Genomic DNA, 20,349 nt, shown 5'->3' on the forward strand with positions numbered 1-20,349 from the left:
GCGAGTATTAAATAGCTGTTTTCTTTGAAATGTGCGAAAGAGGGAGTGTGACGAAGGGGTATGATGTTATGCAATAGTCCAACCAGTCTTTTCATTCCATTTTCTTCCGTTATGTTGATGCATAGCAACAGTTGGTGACGGCGGAATCCCGTCCCATTCCAAATCCTGCCTGCTACTGTAAGGCGCTACTGGTGGATGACCTCGCACTCGACGATGCAAGTTTGCAACATTGCTCAACGATGCTGCGGGTGGAAGTAAGCCCATATCTGAGAACTGTATGCTACTATTGCTTCGACGATGTTGATGCTGCTGCTGTTGTGGTGAACGTGTTGCTGAGGCTGTTCCTACTCCTAGTGCCGCTGAAGATCGCATGCTACCATCGTCACCGTCTCGTTCCAGATCCATCACACGGCCATTGCCAAGAACCCAGTCCCATCGCTGCTGATGGTCTGCTGTTGCGTTGGCGCTGCTTACAGGTAATGGTAATAAGCTATCGTTCTTAAAATTGCTGCTATCCATTAAGCTGTGTCGATGGAATAATTGCTGTGATTGCTGTTGTTGTTGTGGATGATGCTGTAGGTGATGCTGTGGATGTGTCGATGGGTCTAAATGTAATTGTGGTGGCGGGGGTGGCAGTGCATGCATGGTTCCGATGGTATTAGCGCGTGGTCGACCCCCAGATGCCGGTGGTCCTCCTCCTCCTCCTGCACTTATCAATGGTGGAGGCATAGTGTCTTGATAACACATTGTATCAGGCGGCTCGAGCACACGTGGTAAAGATGACATGCCATTGTACGACGCTCGATGATGATGAAGGAATGGTCGGTCCGCGGTATCTGCATGAAGTGGTGGGGGAGGTGGAGGTACTGCTATTGCGGCAGCGGCAGCGGCTTGTGTTGATGAAGGTGGTGGCGCTGGTGGTGGGTGTGCTTGCGGTTGCTGTTGTTGTTGACGCATCATGCTGCTGGATGATAATAGCATAGAATTTTGTGTATAATAGTTGGGAAGGCTGGATGAATAAGGGGAGGACATCAGGGTTTGAGAATGACGATGATCGGTTGAACGATAACCAGGTGGAGGCACTGGTGGAGGTGGTGCAAAGTTCGTGTAAGATGTCGCGGTTGATGGTGTTGTTGCTGAAGGGGGAGAAGGTGAGGATTCGTCGTGGATGACAGGGAGAGAAGATGGCATGGAAGAAGGTATTTTCATGACAGGAGGTTGTTTGCGTGGGATATACGGTGGTGGTTTGAAATGGCCAGTGAACTCTTCACCGGTGATGAATGGATGCAGTTTGGCTTGTTGGGGAGACCATCGTTCAAAATGGTTGAGATTCAAAAGACCTTGCAAAAAGTCTATGAACGCAAGACGGTTCTGCTTCTCCTTTTCGATTTCCTTGGGCGTCATCGATGCTTTGCGCATGATCGGGTAGTTGTTGATCAGGTCCGGAAGCGTACGTGCTGCAAAGTAGCGCTTGGATGGCTGCTCTGACTTGCCCTGCTCTCGCGCGTATTGCTCCAGTGATCGCAATTTGTACTTTTTCTCCCCATTCTCGTCCATGTATCGTTCAAAATACCGACTGGCATTCTTTCCCATTTCAAGCATATAGTTCGGAGGTACGCTGTGACATTTGCAAATGCTGTTAATATGGAGCAACTTGTCTCATCACACTCCTCGCTTCTCTCACACTCGTGTAATCCACACACACATTCACTAAACATACCCCAGCATCTCCACAATCCGAGAAATTTGGTTGTATTCCGAGCTACCAGGGAATAACGGAAGACCAAGGAATAACTCGGTCGCAATACAACCCAGAGACCACATGTCGATCGCACTCGTATACGGCAAGCCGACGAGAACTTCGGGTGACCGATAGAACCGAGACTGGATGTATGTGTACATGGTCTGAACTTCATGACAAGCACTGCCGAAATCAATTACTTTGATCGTCGGCGATTCCAAACTATAGTAACATAAAACCATCCGTTTAATATGTAACAAACACACAGCCTTCCTCCCATCCCCAGTCCCTTAGTAACAAATCTGTTTCTTTCTTACTTTTTCAATAGGATATTTTCAGGCTTCAAATCGCAATGAATGATCCGTGCTTCATTTAGTACTGTCAATGAATCCAATATCTGAGCCGTGAACACGCGGACCAAATTCGTCGACAAGCCTCGGAACTGGTTCTGTTTGATCAGCTCATACAGATTGACCGAAAGCAGTTCAAATACCAGGCACAGGTGTTTCTGGTGGATGAAAGTATCCTTCAGTCGTAATATGTGGTGCTGATCGTCTGGATCATGTCGTTGGTTCAGCTACCTCGGAAATGATTGTTATCAGTGAAAAAAAGGCAAAAATAATGAATGGATATACCCTAGTAATTCCTTTCTCGCACATCCACATAACCCCCCCCCTGCTCCTCTTCATCCAAATACCCCCTTATATCCTCTGCAAAATAAAAAGTTTGTAGCTTTCTATTACCATTTCTAATATTGCCACCTCCATCATGCTTTGTTTGAAATATGCTGTTTTGTTTTTAACCACTTTAACAGCGAATATTTGCTGTGTCTTGATGTTCCTGCATTTGACCACTTGACCAAACGTACCGGCGCCGAGTACATCCAAGATCAGGTATCTTAAGGAACCCAAAAAATAAACAATGCGTTAACAGATATTCGAACCGAGCTCATCCTCTACAGGCCGCGTCTACCACCACCAAAAAGGGCTATAAAACAAAAGAGACGCTCTCTCCACAGCTATACTGTTACTACTATTGCTTACTTGTGACCTTCAGTTGATCCGAGAATGTCGTTGACATAAAGAATGTAATCAAAATCCTCATTATCGAAACCATCATTACCACAGGGTTTGCTCGGCTTGGTCAAAACTCGGCGTGGATTATGCACAGCATTGTATTGGAATCCGACGTTGCATAATTGATATGTTGTATTCAAATCCCTTGTCAACGCTAGTAAAGGCTAAAAGGAACGCTGGTTGAGTTTGTAAACTCTTTTTCTTGGTTTTCAAACATATTTATAACATTGAGAGATTTTAGGAACGTACACTGACATGATAATGCGAATGCTGTCGTTCAACATGCAACATTGGCCGTAAATCATGGTGATCCCTGACTCGTCTAAAGGCAGTGCGAGGCAATGCGAAATCCAGCGGAGATCCTTCAGGTATAGACGGAGCAGCAAACGTTGTACGAAGAGGAGATATATGCGAAAACGAGGAGGCGCTGCGAGGTGTTGTGGGCGAGGAAAGATAATAGCTATTGCTGTTGCTGTTGTTGTTAATAATGTTTATGCTGTTGATACTACTAGTACTACTGCTGCTGCTGTTGTTGTTGGTTGTTGTAGTCATAGCTGCAGCTGCAATAGGGCTATTGGTGATATTGTGCGGTGGTGGTGGCGGGTAACGTGGTGAAAGTGGTGATTTAAGGGCATGATCGGTCGACTTTGCGGATAATGAGGATTTCGGATTTGGAAGAGGTTGATTGGTGTTTATAGCAGGCAAGCTTATTGACGAATGACGAGACGTGGTCTGTTGTTCTTGTTGTTGTTGTTGAGGTATGGGATTGATACCACCAATGCTACTACTACCATTATTACTTGTAATACCAAGTCCAGAACCACCTATAGTACCAACAGTATGATTTTTATGGTCGACCTTGGAGTGTCGATTCGAAAACCCATTAAACGAATGTCGATAATCTAGTGACGTCGATGTTGGTAAATGCAATGAAGAAGAACTATGTTGTCGTTGGTGCTGGTGCTGGTGATTGTGGTGAGGGCTATGGTGGGGATGCTGTTGCTGTTGTTGTTGCTGTTGTTGGTGTAGAAGAAGTGGGTCTTGTTGTAGTTTTGGTTGCTGATGTTGTTGGTCATCTTGGTCCCCGATAGTGATGCCAATGTAGTTTGTATCCTGTCGTTGCTGTTGCTGCTGCTGCTGCTGTTGTTGTTGCTGTTGCTGATGGAACGACGAGGTTCGTAGTGGCGGTAGAGGAGTCGAATGTCTATATGCGCTGGATTCACGAGATGAATTTAGAGAATCCATGACAAAACAGTACAAACGATTCTTTTTCCAAAGCGAATGTTATGTATGTGTGTGGAGGGAGAAGGGGATTGGGAGAAAAAAAATAATATGAAGGAGTAAAAAACCTCTCACACTAATGAAAAAAAAATGGGAAAAGGGTTTGAAATAGAAGAAAAGTAAGCGGAATAAAGGTAATGCTGAGAGAGAGAAAAAGAGAGAGAAGAAGAAAACGAGAGGCTGGCCTTCGAAGTGTAAAAAAAGCGCTACTGGGAGTGATAGTGGAAGTAGTTATAGCGGTCTGTATAGGTGTATATTGTATTATATATACACACTACCGAGCGCCTTGGAGAGAAAAGTGAGTGAGCGGGAAAGCAGCAGATATAGAGGCAAGTGGGGGGGGGGGGTGTGGCTGGCAAATTATTAAGAGATACTTTCGCAGGTTAGGCTGACCTTCTACTGTATTACACCTGACGAACGAAATCATTGAAAAACTTAATGCGTGCGGAGCGAGCGTCCCCTTTCTACACTTTAAACATATAATTTTTCTGAACAATGTCTGCATTCCAGGTCGCTTCGCCAACAGAGACACGACACAGCAATCATAAACGAATATTTGTTGCACTTGAACCACTACAAAAGCTACAAATAGCAACGGGGGATCTTGTTATTGTCCAACGCGATCAACAATCGAACACTGAAAAGGTACGGCACACAAAGAGATCAATAACTACAGACACGCGATTGCGCACTTGAACCACAACAACAAAAGAAGCTTAACAGGGACCTCACTCATTTCCTTTTGTGTTTTTGTTCAGAATCAGTTTGCAATCGGAATTGCCTGGCCTTCTTTAACTCTTCCAAATAATGGTAAATAACAAAGTGTACCGACTACATATATATAACAAACATCGATGTGCCTTAATGAGTAATCGTTGAGTTATATACAATATATAATCATGCAAAGGAACTTTACTCTAACCAATAATTTATTTCCTTAATACAACACAACAACAACAAAGCAATTGAGCTTGGCGTGGCTGTTCGTTTGACAGGTCGTTTTGAAATTGGAGATCAAGTAGCGCTTAAGAAGTTTCAAGGCACACAAGCAATTGCCAGCCATGTGACACTTTCACCTCTCGCAAAGACTCAGTACGCGATAAATCAAGCTTTACTCGTCTTTTTAAAAGAGTTCTTATGTACGTATCAATATCATTTTCTCGAAATCACAAATAAGTTACTACTTGTCTTTTAACATATGTTTATGTAGTGGATTATCGGTTTATTACTTGTAATGATGTCATTGATATCAAATACATGGGCAAAATACGACGATATCGTGTTAAAAACATCGATAAAGCAGAAAACAACACCATAACCAATGAAAATCATGATACCACAATTTCGACAGTGTTTGCTATTGGCAGCACGACACGCGTTTCCGTCGTCGAGAAAGACCTTACCAAAGGCACAGAGTTAACATCGTCCTCTATGGAAATCGACAATGATCCAAAAACAGTTACATACGACCATATTGGTGGTCTTACCGAACAAATAAAGACAGTGCGTGATATGGTAGAAACGCCGTTACAGAATCCTGAATTGTTTTATCGCTATGGTATGGTAAATCGTTTTCTACGCACATTCAGCCACATGGAGAAAGAGAAGAACTTACCGAACAACACTTCTTTCTAACAACAACCGTGGTTAATGAATAGGATTAAAACCTCCAAGGGGTGTATTACTATACGGTCCTCCCGGCACTGGTAAAACCTTGATCGCACGAGCCGTTGCTCAGGAGACAGGCGCACATGCCATGGTGATCAATGGCCCGGAAATCATCAGTAAATACTATGGTGAAACTGAACAAAAAGTGAGTGTTACAACTCGGGCACCACAGGGTTGCACGGTAACCATAGCAACGATGTTTACCAAAGAGCCGCAAAGAATAGAGTCATCAAACACTTACCTATTTTCTCATTGAGTTACGCGATATATTTCAAACGGCAGCAGAATCAGCACCTGCAGTGATTTTCATTGACGAAATCGACGCGTTATGTCCAAAACGAGACGAAGCGGGCAGTGAAATGGAGAAACGCGTGGTGACCACGCTGTTAACACTGATGGATGGTACATCCAGCGCAGACCGTATTGTTGTACTTGGCGCGACTAACCGTCCCAACGCATTGGATGAAGCATTGAGACGACCAGGACGATTTGATCGTGAAGTGGAAATCGGCATTCCAAACAGTGATGATCGTTTGTCTATCCTGACTACATTGATGCGTCGGATACCACATACCTTGACTGATCAAGAATTGGCGTTGTTGGCGGGCAAATCGCATGGTTATGTTGGTGCGGATTTGGCTGCTGTGTGCAGGGAAGCTGGATTGAAGTGTATTCGACGTAATGCCCTACGTAGGGAACAACCTGGTATGTTGGTCAAAGGCAAAAAAAAGAAGAGTAAGAAAGGGTTGGTAGTTGCCCGGCTGGGGCGATTAGATGTACAAGCGAACGGAGAAAAGGGGGTCACTAGATCGCTTAGTTTACTTTTTATAGACTTGCGTGTGAATGTGTCTGATATGAACGAGGCTATGAGTGAGATCCGCCCAAGTGCTATGCGAGAGGTACTTTGTTGGATGTGCTCCTGTGGTGGATTAGTGCATGTATCAAGTTAGAGCATGCCGACCCTTATTAACTTGTGATGATTGCTTATTAGATTATGCTCGAGGTGCCCAAGGTTTATTGGTCAGATGTAGGTGGTCAAGCAGATGTAAAACAAAGACTCAAAGAATCCGTCGAATGGCCATTGCAGGTAAAAAAAATAATATTATTACATGTCGTACAAGGAGTATGCGTGTGAGAGAGAGAGAGAGAGAGAGGTGCGTGTGTTCACCAGCCCCGATTTCACGAGACCTAATTTAGTAATCCATTCGAGTAACTTTTTCTTTTTCCACTGCAGCATCCCGAAGCTTTTGAACGACTAGGAATTCGCCCACCCAAAGGAATTCTCTTGTATGGTCCCCCTGGTTGTAGCAAAACCCTTATGGCTAAAGCCTTGGCTACTGAAGCTGGGTCCAACTTTATTGCCGTCAAGGGCCCTGAGGTAAAATGACTTGTCTTTCTTTTCCATGCGCACGCGTGCGGACAACCGGGGAAAAGGTGCATATGGCTTTGTTGGATATCTATGAAGCTCGTACACTAAATGCATGCGCGCACGCCGTATGATTAGCTGTTCAGTAAATGGGTTGGCGAGTCCGAAAAGGCTGTTCGTGAGGTCTTTCGAAAAGCACGGGCTGCTTCACCCTCGATTGTCTTTTTTGTAAGTAGCTGCTGTTATCAAATCTAGAGATTTATTCTCATCATCTAGAAAACTAGAGAGAAAAAGAGCGCGCATATCGATCTAATGCACAAAGAAAACTCTCTAGGATGAAATCGATGCATTGACTGTAAAACGCGGGGGAGGCGGCGATGGTGGAGGCACATCGTCAGTTGCCGATCGCGTTCTTTCGCAACTCTTGAATGAGCTGGATGGCATCGAGCCTCTGGTGAATGTTACGGTGGTCGCGGCTACAAATCGACCTGATATCATTGTAGGTTCTATTTACTTGTTTATTTGTTGTGAGCCTGATAATATGTGTACTGTGTACATATTTGTGTCCAGTAAGATCACACAAGGAGTAAAGTGGATAACTATACTCATTGTTTATGAACTCTGTTTTTTATACACTTTGCGCTTCCTTAGGACGATGCTTTGATGCGACCTGGGCGTATCGATCGAATCCTCTACGTGGGACCTCCGGATTTCGCTTCGCGTCGAGAAATATTCAGGATCCAACTTGCCAAAATGGCATGCGACCCGGACGTCGATCTTGGTGAACTTGCAGCCAAGGTTAGTAAAGAAATTACACTGCGTCGCATACTTTCTGCAAAAAGAACCGGTGGGCGTACTTGTGTGTTTATTATCAATAACAACCCATTTTCGTACGCAGAGTGACGGATGCTCAGGTGCAGAAGCGGTAGCCATATGCCAAGAAGCAGCTCTCTTTGCCATGGAAGAGAATGTGCATATTGATTCGGTACATAACTCCCCGCTCTCTCCCATTCCTTCTCTCTCCGTTTGTCGTTATATTAGCAAACCACACAAAAGGCGCGAGAACAGTGTGTTTTAACTTCAAACGTTCATGTAGGTCAAACAAAGGCATTTCATGCAGGCATTGTCGTCATTTACTCGGCGCATAACACCTGAAATGTTAAACTTCTATCGCGACTTCCAAACACGCTCGGGATTACAAAGTATCTAAAGGATCATATGCTCTCCTTCTCTCTTGCTTGATGTTGTTATTATCGGTTGGTGTGTTTGTTTACTGAATGAAATAGAAGAAGAATAGAACGGTTTCACAACTTACCCATCCGTATCATACGCACCATTCCCTGTTATTTGTAGCACAACAGCCTTGGTTTCCCGGATAACGCTGTTGCATGGTTATACTTATTCCCACACATACACACATACAACACAATACATTTGGTTTTGGACTGCAACATAACAACAACCTTACACCTTCCGTTCTTACTCGTATTCTCTCATCAAAAACCAGCAACAGCAATAATAAAGCCAACACAGCATATAAACAAAACAATAAGAAAACGAATTTTTGTTTATTTCATATGATCAAGCGCCTCTGACCCCCAAGTAGAAGAAGCGCGATCTGAGAGAGCAGAAGGAAAGAGAGAGAAAAAGTCACGTTGGGATGGCGAGACAGATGAAAGATGCTGTGCATGATGTTAGTAGGAGGGGGGCAAAAGCTAACAAAAGTACACGAGGAAAAATACAAGGTAGTAAATTTTTTAGACAGCATCGACGGTACGGCTGCCAGCACCGGTGCCGTCTCTGTACAAGTGCTGATCCCAAAGGTAGACACCAAGTCCTTCGCCAACGCGGGTCAATTGGGTGACCATATCGGCCAACTTCTTGATGGCCTGGACTTGCTCGCTGAGGTACTTGTTCTCCAAGAAGTCGCACATCTGAGGATCGTTGTTGCCATCGGCGATCTTGTGCAAGTTGAGCAAGGACTTGTTGACATCCTTCTCGAGTTGAAGGGCGGATTCAATAGCGTTTTTGGCAGACTTCCAGTCGGTCTGATGTGGTTTGTTGTCAGTCAGTTAGTCGGTCAGTCAGCCAGTCTAGTGCCACGGTCAAAAGTAACAAAGACGCGTTATAGAGAGATACTTTACCTCAGGGGCCTGAAGGGCGCGAAGGATGACCTTACCGCCACGCATGTTGCAGTAATCAATCAAGGTTTGGGCGTGGTCTCGTTCCTGTTAGTAGCATGTCGATGAGTAAGTAGCCTGTTGCTGACAAGACCTGGAATGTACTTTACCGAGGCACACCCCAAAGTATCCCGAGACCATCCCCAACAAAAACGACAAGGGCAAAAGATCATGTATACGTTACCTCCTGGGCGGATTCACGGAAGTACTTTTCCAAACCTATCCCGAGCCAAAGAAAAGAAAGATGGTTAACATTACGCGCAAACAAGAGCAGTGGACTCGTGACATGAGGGTTAAGAGACCCAATGACAGTACCAGGCAAGGCCACCGAAGTGTGCTGAGCCCAGGCGCTCATGGAGAGGTAGACCTGGGAAGCTTGGAGCTCAGTGTTGATCTGCTGGTTGATAGCCTCCTCAGAAGCGGTAGCAAAGTTCTGCTTGGCCAAAGACATGGTGCTTGTTGAGAGTAGTGGTTAAGAGTTGGGGGGGGTAAGAGAGTTGATCAGTGAAGTAGAAGATGAGGGAAAATAAGGATGGACGCGAATTCGGGCTCTTTTATAGCTTTTTGAATGATCCCAAAGAACAACAACAACAACAACAAACATGCACATTTGCGTTTCAACCTTGGGTGTCTTGTGTGTTGCTGAATCTACTAGACGGGAGAACAGCATCTTCCTAGCCCTCTTAGTAGGCGGGAGTTGCTGTAGTTGATGAGATAAATGTGTATGTGGCACAGTCACTCAAAAGTCCACGCTTTGCTTTCCACCACACACCCGACGATAAGCACCCGCCTCTCCGACACACCATCACCAGCAATTCTGCTGCGCGCTTGTTGAAACAAATACTCCGCCAGGATTGGACTATTAAGGTATATTGATTGAGGCTGGTGCCCTATGTGATTGAGTGCGTGCCAATTTATTAACTTTTATCCCTCCCCCTTTTCTCTCTTTTTTTTTTTTGTTCTGCCTCAGTGATAGCAGCAACAGCAGTAACAACAACACAAACACATTCGCTACACATATCACAACTCATAACGCACGCACGCACAATGTCTTTACGAAGCAAGGTCACCTTGCTTTGCGTATTGTGCATACTCTATCTGTTTGTGTTTACGCTCCCTTCTTTGCATTCATCCCAAACCATAAAGGAATCAGTAGAGCCATCCTGGCGATGGCAGTTTGACGACGACACCTATGATGCCTTCTCAGCATCTCGACCTGCACCACCGTACCGCTCCCCTCCTCCACCATCCGATATTAGCAACCCCATTGAAAGCAGCATCGTTACCTCCATCACGTCCAACAGCTATTACACCGACAATAATGATAATAATAATAATAATAATTACAACGAACAACAAGACCCTGAACGATCCTTCACAACCACCACTCCTCCTACCACTACTCTTGATCCCAACGAAAAGTTCATCACATTTTTCACGCATAGCGGTTTTCAGAATCAGTTAATTCAAGGTACGTTTATTTATTATAACGGGAAAAAACTTCCCCTTTTTTTAACACTACTTTGCAATGGGGTGTACCTAATTATAAACCAAAATTAAACTTTTCTCTTATGTCTCTTTGTCAAACGTTTCTCTGACCTTTTTTATATATCTTGTTCAAAAAAAACCCACGTACGCGCGGACACGCTTTTTTGTTTTTATTTTTAGTTGAAAACGGGATTCTATTGGCATGGTATTTAAATCGTACACTCATTTTGCCACGCGCATTACTGGGAGAGGCGTTTGGTTGGAGCTATTTTGGTAAACTTCACTTGGAGCACACGTTGCACGACCCATACCATGATGAAAGCATGCCTGCCAAAGACTCTTGCGAGTTTTACGCGGAGGAGTTGGCTTTCTGGGATATCGAGTGTCCAGACCCTACGCGTTATGCCACGATGCCATTCGACGAGATATTTGACCTGTCATGGGCAAAGCAGCACGTCCGGATTGTATTGCGCGAACGGTCTGATTTCGAATGGCTTGATGAAAAGTACGGGATCAAGCGTGGTGGCGACGACGTTCCTGAATTGAGCAACGGCTCTTACGTCGATGGCGATATCTTGTTTTTCAAAGGTAAAGCTTCCCATCCACCCTCATCTTTTTTTTTCCTGCTTTAGCGATGATGGCTTGGTGTGTCGTGTCTTGGTTTTACTCTTTTTCTTCAAAATGGGATATTATTATCCACTATGTCTCGGCTCTTTCTTTAACCCGCAGCTCCGGTTGGATTATTATTTCTATTTTTTATCATTAGGCGAGACCCGATATGACTGGCGGATATTCGATACTCCTCGCAAATCGCACCGACTAGGCAAATACGCCGAAGGATTGGACATTTATCAACTACGCAAACGAAAGGAAAGGCTGATCCATTTCTCGAGCTTATTCGGCACCGGCAAACTACCCATTCGACGACCCGAGCACTATACATTCCTGCACACACTCCAACGGAGCATTATCTATCGACATCCTACCGTTTTAAGCGTGGCAGACAAGATTGTGAACGCTTTGGGCGGTCCTGGGAATTTCATTGGCTTGCATGTCAGGTAACTATAATGATCAAAATGAGGCTGATGCTTTGTGTAAACTCCATAAAAATAAACACAGTACTCGTGGGACGCGTCCTGTTTTTGGGGTTTTTGCTTTTTTTGTGTGGATAATTAATCTATGTGAAACGTATAACCTTACTTTGTAACGAATTTATAGATCAAGTGATGGCTGGTTCGTCAAGGCATTACCAGAGAACATCTACAACATTGTGCTACAAATCGACAAGGAATTGGAATCGCGTTCTCCTTCAGCATCACCAGAGATGATGTTGAACAAGATTGGACAAGGAGGATCTTATGGCCGCCAACATCTAGAAGACGGAGAAGGATTGCATCAGCAGCAGGAACAAGGGCAAGGACTGCTGCTGCAAGGCACACAACAGAAGCCTGACCTGCAGCAATGTTTGGATCTTGCCAAAGTGGGCAAGGCTACTTTGATCTACATGGCCACTGATGCGCGATCTCCACGCTCAAACATTGCCTTTGACCCCATCTGGAGTCGATATCCATGCACATTCACAATGGACGACCTGTTGGTGCCCACGAGTCCGTTTTATCACGAGCTGGATGCAGCTGTGGATGAACGTACCGGATCCAGTCTCCGTAAGTTCCTGTTGCCACTCGTCGACGCTACTATTGCCAGTCGCGGATGGTTCTTTATTGGCAGCAAAGGCTCGACGTTCTCAGGCTACATCTACCGTCTGCACGATGTTTACTGGGCAAATGCAAAGCTGGGTCAACAACTGCAGTCATGATCAATGAAGATAAAACGGTGATGACGACGATAATGCAAAGGCTACTGTTGCCGTCTCTCTATCGCCAGCATCATCATTACCGCATGTTCTTCTCTTTCTAAATAGCACACACAACCACAACAAAACCTCACGCTTTATCACTGCACTCTCATATACGTTCCATCACCCTTTTAAACCACTTTTCTTCCCGCCACCCCACTACACGACACAATCCCCAACAATGCACAGAATACTTCATCCACTCCCCAGGTTTTTCCGCTTTCATCCATCTGTTCTATATTATACCATGTACTACTGTATTGTAATTCTTGCCCTTTATTTTTCACGTACTCACTCTCACTCTTCTCTTTTTCCTCTTCCTGCATACCGGCCCCTGGCGGGTTAACCTTACATTTGCTCAAGGGAGTCCTGCCTTTTTATTATTATTATTCCATTAGACCAACCCCACACTACACAATCCACTCACTCAACTTTTTATCTCTATAAAAATTCGATGTACATAATACATAAAAAAAACCAAGTGATTTAGCTTATGATGAAATGGCACACTAGCGCACGACAAATAAATTAAGCTTCTTTTTCATTATATGTTTAAATTTGGTGAATTTATTCCCTTAATGTGGGTCTCACAATGATCATTGTTTAACGGTGTTGAGAAGGAGGGGGAAGGGCGAGTTAGCTTTGAATTGCTTGGCAACTCGTGTTGTTGATGAGTGACATATAGTCCAGCTATGATAGCATGATGACAGTAGCTTAATATACTAACCTAGTAGCGGTACAGTACATCATATATGATAGCTTAAAAGACCTCATGTCTATATAACTGCGATTGCTTACAACACGTACGAATGGCTACTGAGCTTCTTCTATTCGTCTATCTCACTATCATACCCAATAAGGAAGTGGAATTCACCGGGGATATGTATTAAGCTCAAGCTATACACTTTCCTTTCGGCCGTACACAGCGAAACATGAGCTATGTATACATACAACGCCATGCTTTGAATGACATCGTTACTCTTGTTCTGCTAGAACACAGCACAGGAAAATGGGCACATGTTACAGTATCCAATCCAAGCTAAGCTCCTTGACAGCGAACATACACACTGCTAGACATCAGTAGGAGCGAAATATGTGATGGCGTTCTTACTATATTTAGGTATCGTTCTCTGTATTAGAAGCTCGTGACTAAAAAACTAATTGGCCTGCTTTGAAAACCTCCTCAATATACATCCAAAATCACAGCCGCTTGGACCTTTTAATGCTTTGGAAGGCTGTTTTAGGTGTCTGGAAGGCCGCAAACAGCAAGAAACGACAACAATAACGGAAAATTGAACCTTTGCATGTAGATTTGAGAACTAAGAAAGGCGCTGAGAATATGCCATTACGTAAACATTAAGGAGAGTTGAGAGCCCTAATAAAAGATCTCCACTCCTGCACTGTTATATACTTGTCAAACCAAGCATTGCTTGCCAGTGACGACCTATTACTGCTTTTCATTCCGAGTGAGCAAACAGTGCTAGCAACTTTATTATTGTGGGTTAAATATATAATAGATGTTGTCAACATACGTATAAAATGCACTATGTAGCTCGCTCAGACGCAAATGATTCAATTGAATGGTGTGCTTTTAATCCCGGATATTTATGCACAAGCCTTTCTCCGGTAAATCCTTGGTAACTACTCATTGAAAAGGGTTCAGTTTGCTCTTTGTTTCCCATCCGACTGCTATGTTATTTTGCCGTTACGTTGTCTTCATGCAACAAAGAGAAGTTCTGTTAAAGAAACTTTTTATTGTCACCATCTCGTTGAAAAAGTTGTTGTTGCATATAATACCTTTATTGAGCCAACTGTTCTCAGGTAGTGTGTATGTGCAGTATGAAGTACATGATACGAAAAATAGCGGTGTATTCATTGAAATTAATAAAGATCCTGTATTGATACAGACTGTGCTAGGTTGTCAATCCCTTTACAGTTCATGACATGTGCAGTATTAACGAAGGGCATACGGACTTACACTTTGTTTCCGTACGCACATCAAGTAGTATATGTGTACATATAGCAGAATCCGTAAATCCGTTTCTTTTGAAAATATCAGCAGTATCATAAGAGTAATTTAAGTTTGCTTACGTTGTGCTCTAATTCAATGATTAGCAATGATAAAGGGGTCGAAACATATTTTTAGGTATCGAACGAGCTTTGATCGACCACAAAATCGATATGGAAAGAAGTGCAGTATACATCCCAATGTAGTTTCTTCTCCTTGTCTCTCAATGAAAGTTCTCGTTTTTTATACGCGCAAAGCGATGTACAACGCTATCATGACCGTTACTCGTACCAGAAAATTTCGCCCTAATTGGAAGAAGTTACCACTTGACAACATCGCTTTGTCCATAGTTTTTGCTAAAGCTTGTATGCTGCGTACGCAGTAGTGGAACTTTATTTTTCACCCGTATATAGTCCTGCATATACAGGCCCCTGACGGGTTACCTTCTTCACAATCTTTTCTTCTATCGCTTTGGTACTGGATAATTGTTGTCGTATATCTATTTTTTCCTTCCACTATTGCTATAGCCTGATTCATATAAAAGGCATCCAAAAAAATGAAACAAGCAGCTTCAAATGGAAAGTGGCACGACAGGAACAACCATATTCATCAGCAACATCACACTATGCAGCTCGCACCACCTATTACAACAACAAATTCTCCGTCTTGTTCATCCTCTCGTGATTTCAAATCGCCTGAGCCTCGATCCTTTCAATTTAGTTCCATGAATCAACAGACCGAGGAGAGTTTCGAGAATTACAGTCTCAACCATGCACAACACCACTTACCGTTGCCGTCACCGTCACCGTCGCCACCACAAGATCGACAACAACAAGAACAACAATCGTTACCACGAACACCATCACCACCACGTGCTATTCGGATAACTTCGACGCGCAACTATAAGTTGTTTCCCGGTAACAATGTGTTTTTCTTTCAAGGCCGATTGTTGACCAGTCGAGCATATTGGGCGTTTTTCTTGGCTTTATGTGTGCTCATTGCACCCTCTGTTTTATTCGCCATCTTTGTGTAAGAAAGACCAAGTCCTTAATAATTTGTTGATGATGAATTATGGTTAGAAAGAGAGAGAACGAAGAGACTAACTATTGATAATCTCATTACTACTGCCCGGTATGGTGTACGTGTGTCTTTTCAATGCTTTTGTATGTAGTTGCCCTTGGTTATGGCTGCACATTTCCCCAGCGATTCCTGTGATATTTGCATATCTATTTGTGCTGGCCTTGGCTTCCATGTTGAAGTCCTCGTGGACCGATCCAGGGGTAAACAGTTGTTGTTTTTTCAGTTTCTACTGCTTGCTGCCAGTACAAAGAGAGAGAGAGCGAAACAGGGTCCTAAAAGAAGCAATTATGGCGAAAACATTTAGATTATTCCGCGAAATCTCGACATCCCCCCACTTGTGGCAAACAATGAAAACGCAACAGATGAAATGGGTATACCTTACGAATCCATGCCAACGCCAAAAGATGTTGTTATCAAAGGCGAAATGATTCGACTCAAGTATTGCGATACATGTCGAGTCTATCGACCACCACGAGCAAGTCATTGCAGACAGTGCAATAATTGCGTAGGTAAATGTTGCTACCAAAATTTCCGCCGTTTTATAACCCGTGTGACACCGAGCAATGATAGCCACGAGTTATGAAATTGAAACAAAACTAACAGTTTGTCGCATATATCATGTTGAAAATAGAGAATGAAGATCACCATTGCATTTGGTTAAACAATTGTGTGGGCAAACGCAATTATCGACCGTTTTTCACGTTCATTGTTACATCCGTAACGATGTGTCTTTACGTGATTACATTTTCTTTGGTTCACCTGATCCGTTTGTATGTGGACAATGATCAGTCGTTTGGTACAGCACTCGCACAAGCGCCAGTGAACCTGTTGCTCGCCATATTATGCTTTCTTTTGCTTCTTCCGATGGGCGGATTAACGGGGTACCATTGTTTCCTTGTACTCCGTGGTGTAACCACACATGAGCAGGTATGCAATGGGGGTATTGATGGATGATTGTTTGTTTGCTCCTGCTCATTTAATTAATCTCTCTGATATGATGTGATGGTTTCTCAATAAGTTGCGGTCTACAATGACAATGCGTCCCTTTGAACACCAATTGTTCGATTTGGGAAACCCATTTGTAAACATGTTTCATGTTCTTTGTCGGCCACAACCAAAAAGGTACAGTATGAATAAGCAGGACTTAGAAATAAAATGCGGTAACACACTTTTGAAAGTACACCAAATTGATCATTGATATCCATGTAGTTACCTTGCGAGACGAAAATTTGCTGAGGAATGGTATGAAATTTCGGACCGACATCAACAAACCAAAACTTCTTAATCAGAGGCAGTCAAAAGGGAGATCCGGCCCGCCAAAAACACTACAACAACACTACTATCCCGGATAGATTTTGTACAAAACCAACAAATCAAAACGATTTCTTTAATTCTGTAACTTCTAGATACCACACCTCTATACTCATTTATAATATCTAATTTTACTATAAACATGCTGCAACCTGCACAATCTCAAACGTATGTATCAAATAATCCACTGATGATGATGGCTGGATGTCCCAATCCAAGCGCCAGAAAAGCGTATGCATATTCGCGAGTGTGAGAAAGAGAACATGAGCTATGCAAAGATATCATCACATTGTGGCTGCTACTGCAGAATTTGAAATCCAATTTCGGACACAAGCTCTTTTTTTTGGTACAAGGAATACTGTTATTTCGTTAATGGGTGGGTTGGTCTATGGAAATTAATTGGTGGGTACATAACCTGCTGTTTTTCGCCAACGAATTTTTCATTGGCCAACGACATTTTCTTTTGGACAACGGTCCTTCTTTTCGCTAACGGGAATTGTTGTTTGGCTAGATCAATTTTAGTAGGGCTCTGCATAGATTGAACTGAAACGAAGAACGTGAAGGCTGTCCAAGCTCGATCTGTATAATTCTGGTTAAGTATACGTATACAGGTCTAATAAATGAATCAGTATGAAAGCAGCTACAAAGGCAAAACTTGTTTTGTTTTCTGTTAATTTTATATTACAAATAGAGTTTGCAAATAGTTTTAAACAGCCATTTTTATTATGTATCTTTCAATTGTGTTTGGCACTGGTATTAGTGTAAAAAGTATATCTTAGAGCAACTGAACAGTGATGTACTTCACAAAAAAAGCTTAAATGATATTAAAACTTGCAGATTCATGATAGATAATAGCATTTCTTTTCTTAAGCTGTAGTGAGGTTCCGGGTGGTTAGTGCTAGGTGTACCGAATGTACTCTTCTAACTTCTTCTAACCATCTACTACGACAGCTGCCGCATCACTGCCATCCAGCTTTAACTGTAGAATAGTAAGTGTAGAGCCTAATCGATTAAATACATCGATCGCAAAAGAAAAAAACCAAGATAAAGAGGATCAACTCATAGGAGATGTGTCCTTTACAGTAGCATATGGCTCTTAATGTTGCTTCTCATACTGATACTAGAGAGCATATACATAATTAATGTTACAGTACATATGTGCTTAACACTCTGAACTTGATCTACGGAACAACGCCTGTCAAGACTATCTCCATGAAATTTCCGTATTTGATACGCCTGGAACTAAAGAATGCGTGGTGGCCTTCCATTCTTATAATGTCACCGGCTAATAATACATTAATGCTGCACCAAGACAACCTTAAACATAACATTAGAAATATCAAGTCATGGACATCACGTAGACGCCCACCATAGAACAATATTTCTATGGATGTCCAGCATTACGTCGCATAATAATCACAAGGTGCAAATTCTCGATCCTGAGGCTCATTGAACAATATCCAGCGCTCAAGGTGATGCAAATGAATTTTGACGCGACCGAACTCTACGAGAATTGTTGGATGTCTATTCAGCGCCTTCTCTTGCCCAAAGAAAAAGACAAACATACCAGCATCGACACATTGCAACCACATGGTTTTCGATAAATAGCAATATTGGTTGAGATCAAAGATGTTCAAGTGCGTCAGCGTCGGCTTTTTTGCGCACGCTATAATATTAGCAACAATGTCGGTTATTATACCATCGCCCCGCTACGAGAATTAGTGATACTTGCTACCACTTCAACAGTAGAAGGGGAGGACGATAGCCGATTGATTACAGGGTTTATTCAATGAAACCGTATATTCTCTACGGCATTCTGCAACTTGCAATGGCTACGATGTGATATCACCAAAGCTCAGGAGCAGCAATTTGCAACAATGATCCAAGATATGTAGTACAAAGTTTATCAATCACTCTGTCTCTTATCGCGTCAAAATCCCTGCCGCGATTTTTGATGTCTTGGGCGTAAAAAGTGCTTTGCGACGACTGGCTCTTAATGATGATCCCGAAACTTACGACAGCGATGCGCTTAAATGAGAAAGAATAGTATACAACATCTAGTACTCAAATACCACGTACACAGCGCACCTCGGTTTAATCTATCGCTCTTTAGTATGCTGCTCTTTGCTGCTACTGAATTCGCCTTATGAGGAATCAAACTCTGTGGAGGAGCTTTGACCTTGAATGATTACAAAACTTGGCCTCAAACGCTCAACTACGGTCTTCAATTTATATATTCCTATTGTGGCATTGCAGAGTGACGGCTAGACTCTGTATACGACCGAAATGAAGTGTAAAAAAAGGAAAAGGGCAGTTAATGGGCCCCAGATATACTATCAAAGCTATTCTGATGGAAAATGAAAAGTGGGAGTTCAACAATCGAAAATGTTTACGTCCGAAAACCCACTTGAAGAGATTTCTTTATTATGAAGAAATGTTGTAAAAGAAAAGGATAAGATATGAACTGGAGTGATATTGAATGAAAGGAGAAAGGCTATTTATACTAAGTGGTGCCCTTTTGTCTCTAGCTATGGGATTATTGGGTTGCTAATGCTAATGCGACAAAAGCATTTGCTAATACGGTGGATGCATTTACTAAGGCAGCGAAAGCACTTGCCGTGAGGCATTGGTGACTAACCCAATGAGGATGCGAGGGAGATAGGCAAAAATTAGGTGTGGTGATATGAAGTAAGGTTATAATTATTGCGGCTACGAATTTGCACTACACTATCTTGATATTGATGATGAAGGTAATTTTTTTTAGTACCCGGAATATTGGAGATGTCGTATAACTGGATTCGGAGAGCTTCTTCCAAGCAGTTCCGGGAGATGAAAGAAGTTGTATCAGTGCACTTGTCCAATCTTGGAAGCATCCCCAGCCTATACATGACGGGAATCTTAGAGAAAATAAGGCTATTCTTCATGTCGTGTATACGCTCTAGCAGAATCAGTTGGGATTACTTGAGTTTAATATGGTTAGGAAGGGAGATATTAGCAGCAACAGGCCTCATTAATTACCATGAGTTGTCATCAATAGCGCAAACATTTTCTTCTTGAAGAGGTTTTAATCACCTGTATAACATATATATAAGTATATATTCATCTTATGGATCTTATCACCTGCACATAATCTCATAATCAACAAGCTACATACAAGTTTCTCCCCTTGTTTCTTTTGTTTGATCTGGTTCGTATAGTACATAACTATAAGTGAGTATATAGACAGTCTACTACGACTTTCTCTCCTATGAGAGCGTTGCTTCATCATCCACCACTTTTTCATTAGGCATTAAAC

The 20,349-nt window shown here is 42.8% G+C and overlaps 5 protein-coding genes across 5 annotated transcripts; 3 read left to right on the plus strand and 2 right to left on the minus strand.

The window, feature by feature from the left end:
- Positions 1 to 66: 66 nt before the first annotated feature.
- BDB00DRAFT_881254 (kinase-like domain-containing protein) lies at positions 67 to 3,122 on the minus strand (the record flags this gene model as incomplete). The annotated part of the gene is made up of 6 exons (XM_053128068.1): positions 67 to 1,618; positions 1,721 to 1,963; positions 2,059 to 2,318; positions 2,485 to 2,638; positions 2,785 to 2,961; positions 3,067 to 3,122. The coding sequence occupies 6 exons, from the start codon at positions 3,120 to 3,122 to the stop codon at positions 67 to 69; spliced, it is 2,442 nt and encodes an 813-aa protein (XP_052984637.1).
- Positions 3,123 to 4,474: 1,352 nt separating this feature from the next.
- BDB00DRAFT_800060 (P-loop containing nucleoside triphosphate hydrolase protein) lies at positions 4,475 to 8,689 on the plus strand. The gene is made up of 14 exons (XM_053121743.1): positions 4,475 to 4,743; positions 4,857 to 4,908; positions 5,061 to 5,237; positions 5,309 to 5,656; positions 5,757 to 5,911; positions 6,024 to 6,471; positions 6,598 to 6,665; positions 6,758 to 6,853; positions 7,001 to 7,144; positions 7,271 to 7,360; positions 7,467 to 7,631; positions 7,784 to 7,930; positions 8,031 to 8,117; positions 8,229 to 8,689. Exons 1-14 carry the CDS (start codon positions 4,594 to 4,596, stop codon positions 8,340 to 8,342), a joined length of 2,241 nt encoding a protein of 746 aa, XP_052984638.1. The 5' UTR covers positions 4,475 to 4,593; the 3' UTR covers positions 8,343 to 8,689.
- Positions 8,681 to 9,966, minus strand: BDB00DRAFT_800064 (ferritin-like superfamily). Its single transcript, XM_053121744.1, has 4 exons — positions 9,628 to 9,966; positions 9,497 to 9,531; positions 9,277 to 9,360; positions 8,681 to 9,180 (listed from the first exon to the last, which is right to left on the minus strand). Exons 1-4 carry the CDS (start codon positions 9,761 to 9,763, stop codon positions 8,890 to 8,892), a joined length of 546 nt encoding a protein of 181 aa, XP_052984639.1. The 5' UTR covers positions 9,764 to 9,966; the 3' UTR covers positions 8,681 to 8,889.
- A 296-nt stretch (positions 9,967 to 10,262) lies between these two features.
- Positions 10,263 to 12,616, plus strand: BDB00DRAFT_950194 (uncharacterized protein; the record flags this gene model as incomplete). The annotated part of the gene is made up of 5 exons (XM_053129572.1): positions 10,263 to 10,783; positions 10,981 to 11,388; positions 11,567 to 11,858; positions 12,019 to 12,070; positions 12,206 to 12,616. The coding sequence occupies exons 1-5, from the start codon at positions 10,360 to 10,362 to the stop codon at positions 12,614 to 12,616; spliced, it is 1,587 nt and encodes a 528-aa protein (XP_052984640.1). The 5' UTR covers positions 10,263 to 10,359.
- Positions 12,617 to 15,021: 2,405 nt separating this feature from the next.
- Positions 15,022 to 17,212, plus strand: BDB00DRAFT_800074 (DHHC palmitoyltransferase-domain-containing protein). Its single transcript, XM_053121745.1, has 7 exons — positions 15,022 to 15,370; positions 15,451 to 15,692; positions 15,835 to 15,943; positions 16,048 to 16,252; positions 16,375 to 16,670; positions 16,762 to 16,865; positions 16,953 to 17,212. The coding sequence occupies exons 1-7, from the start codon at positions 15,239 to 15,241 to the stop codon at positions 17,026 to 17,028; spliced, it is 1,164 nt and encodes a 387-aa protein (XP_052984641.1). The 5' UTR covers positions 15,022 to 15,238; the 3' UTR covers positions 17,029 to 17,212.
- Positions 17,213 to 20,349: the final 3,137 nt, after the last annotated feature.

Source organism: Zychaea mexicana (genome assembly GCF_025766255.1).
Source record: "Zychaea mexicana strain RSA 1403 chromosome Unknown BDB00scaffold_5, whole genome shotgun sequence".
NCBI classification, from domain to species: Eukaryota; Fungi; Mucoromycota; class Mucoromycetes; order Mucorales; family Lichtheimiaceae; genus Zychaea; species Zychaea mexicana.

What these genes read in the sequence shown, in the direction of transcription:
- BDB00DRAFT_800060 (XM_053121743.1), top strand. Translation starts at nt 4,594, where the DNA reads ATGTCTGCATTCCAGGTCGCTTCGCCAACAGAGACACGACACAGCAAT. An exon ending in TTGGTGAACTTGCAGCCAAG is followed by an intron (nt 7,931 to 8,030) that starts GTTAGTAAAGAA and finishes TTTCGTACGCAG; the next exon opens with AGTGACGGATGCTCAGGTGC. An exon ending in AGAATGTGCATATTGATTCG is followed by an intron (nt 8,118 to 8,228) that starts GTACATAACTCC and finishes ACGTTCATGTAG; the next exon opens with GTCAAACAAAGGCATTTCAT.
- BDB00DRAFT_800064 (XM_053121744.1), bottom strand. Translation starts at nt 9,763, where the DNA reads ATGTCTTTGGCCAAGCAGAACTTTGCTACCGCTTCTGAGGAGGCTATC. An exon ending in TCCGTGAATCCGCCCAGGAG is followed by an intron (nt 9,361 to 9,496) that starts GTAACGTATACA and finishes TGCTACTAACAG; the next exon opens with GAACGAGACCACGCCCAAAC. An exon ending in GCGCCCTTCAGGCCCCTGAG is followed by an intron (nt 9,181 to 9,276) that starts GTAAAGTATCTC and finishes AAACCACATCAG; the next exon opens with ACCGACTGGAAGTCTGCCAA.
- BDB00DRAFT_800074 (XM_053121745.1), top strand. Translation starts at nt 15,239, where the DNA reads ATGGAAAGTGGCACGACAGGAACAACCATATTCATCAGCAACATCACA. An exon ending in CCTCGTGGACCGATCCAGGG is followed by an intron (nt 15,944 to 16,047) that starts GTAAACAGTTGT and finishes GAAAACATTTAG; the next exon opens with ATTATTCCGCGAAATCTCGA. An exon ending in TGTCGGCCACAACCAAAAAG is followed by an intron (nt 16,866 to 16,952) that starts GTACAGTATGAA and finishes ATATCCATGTAG; the next exon opens with TTACCTTGCGAGACGAAAAT.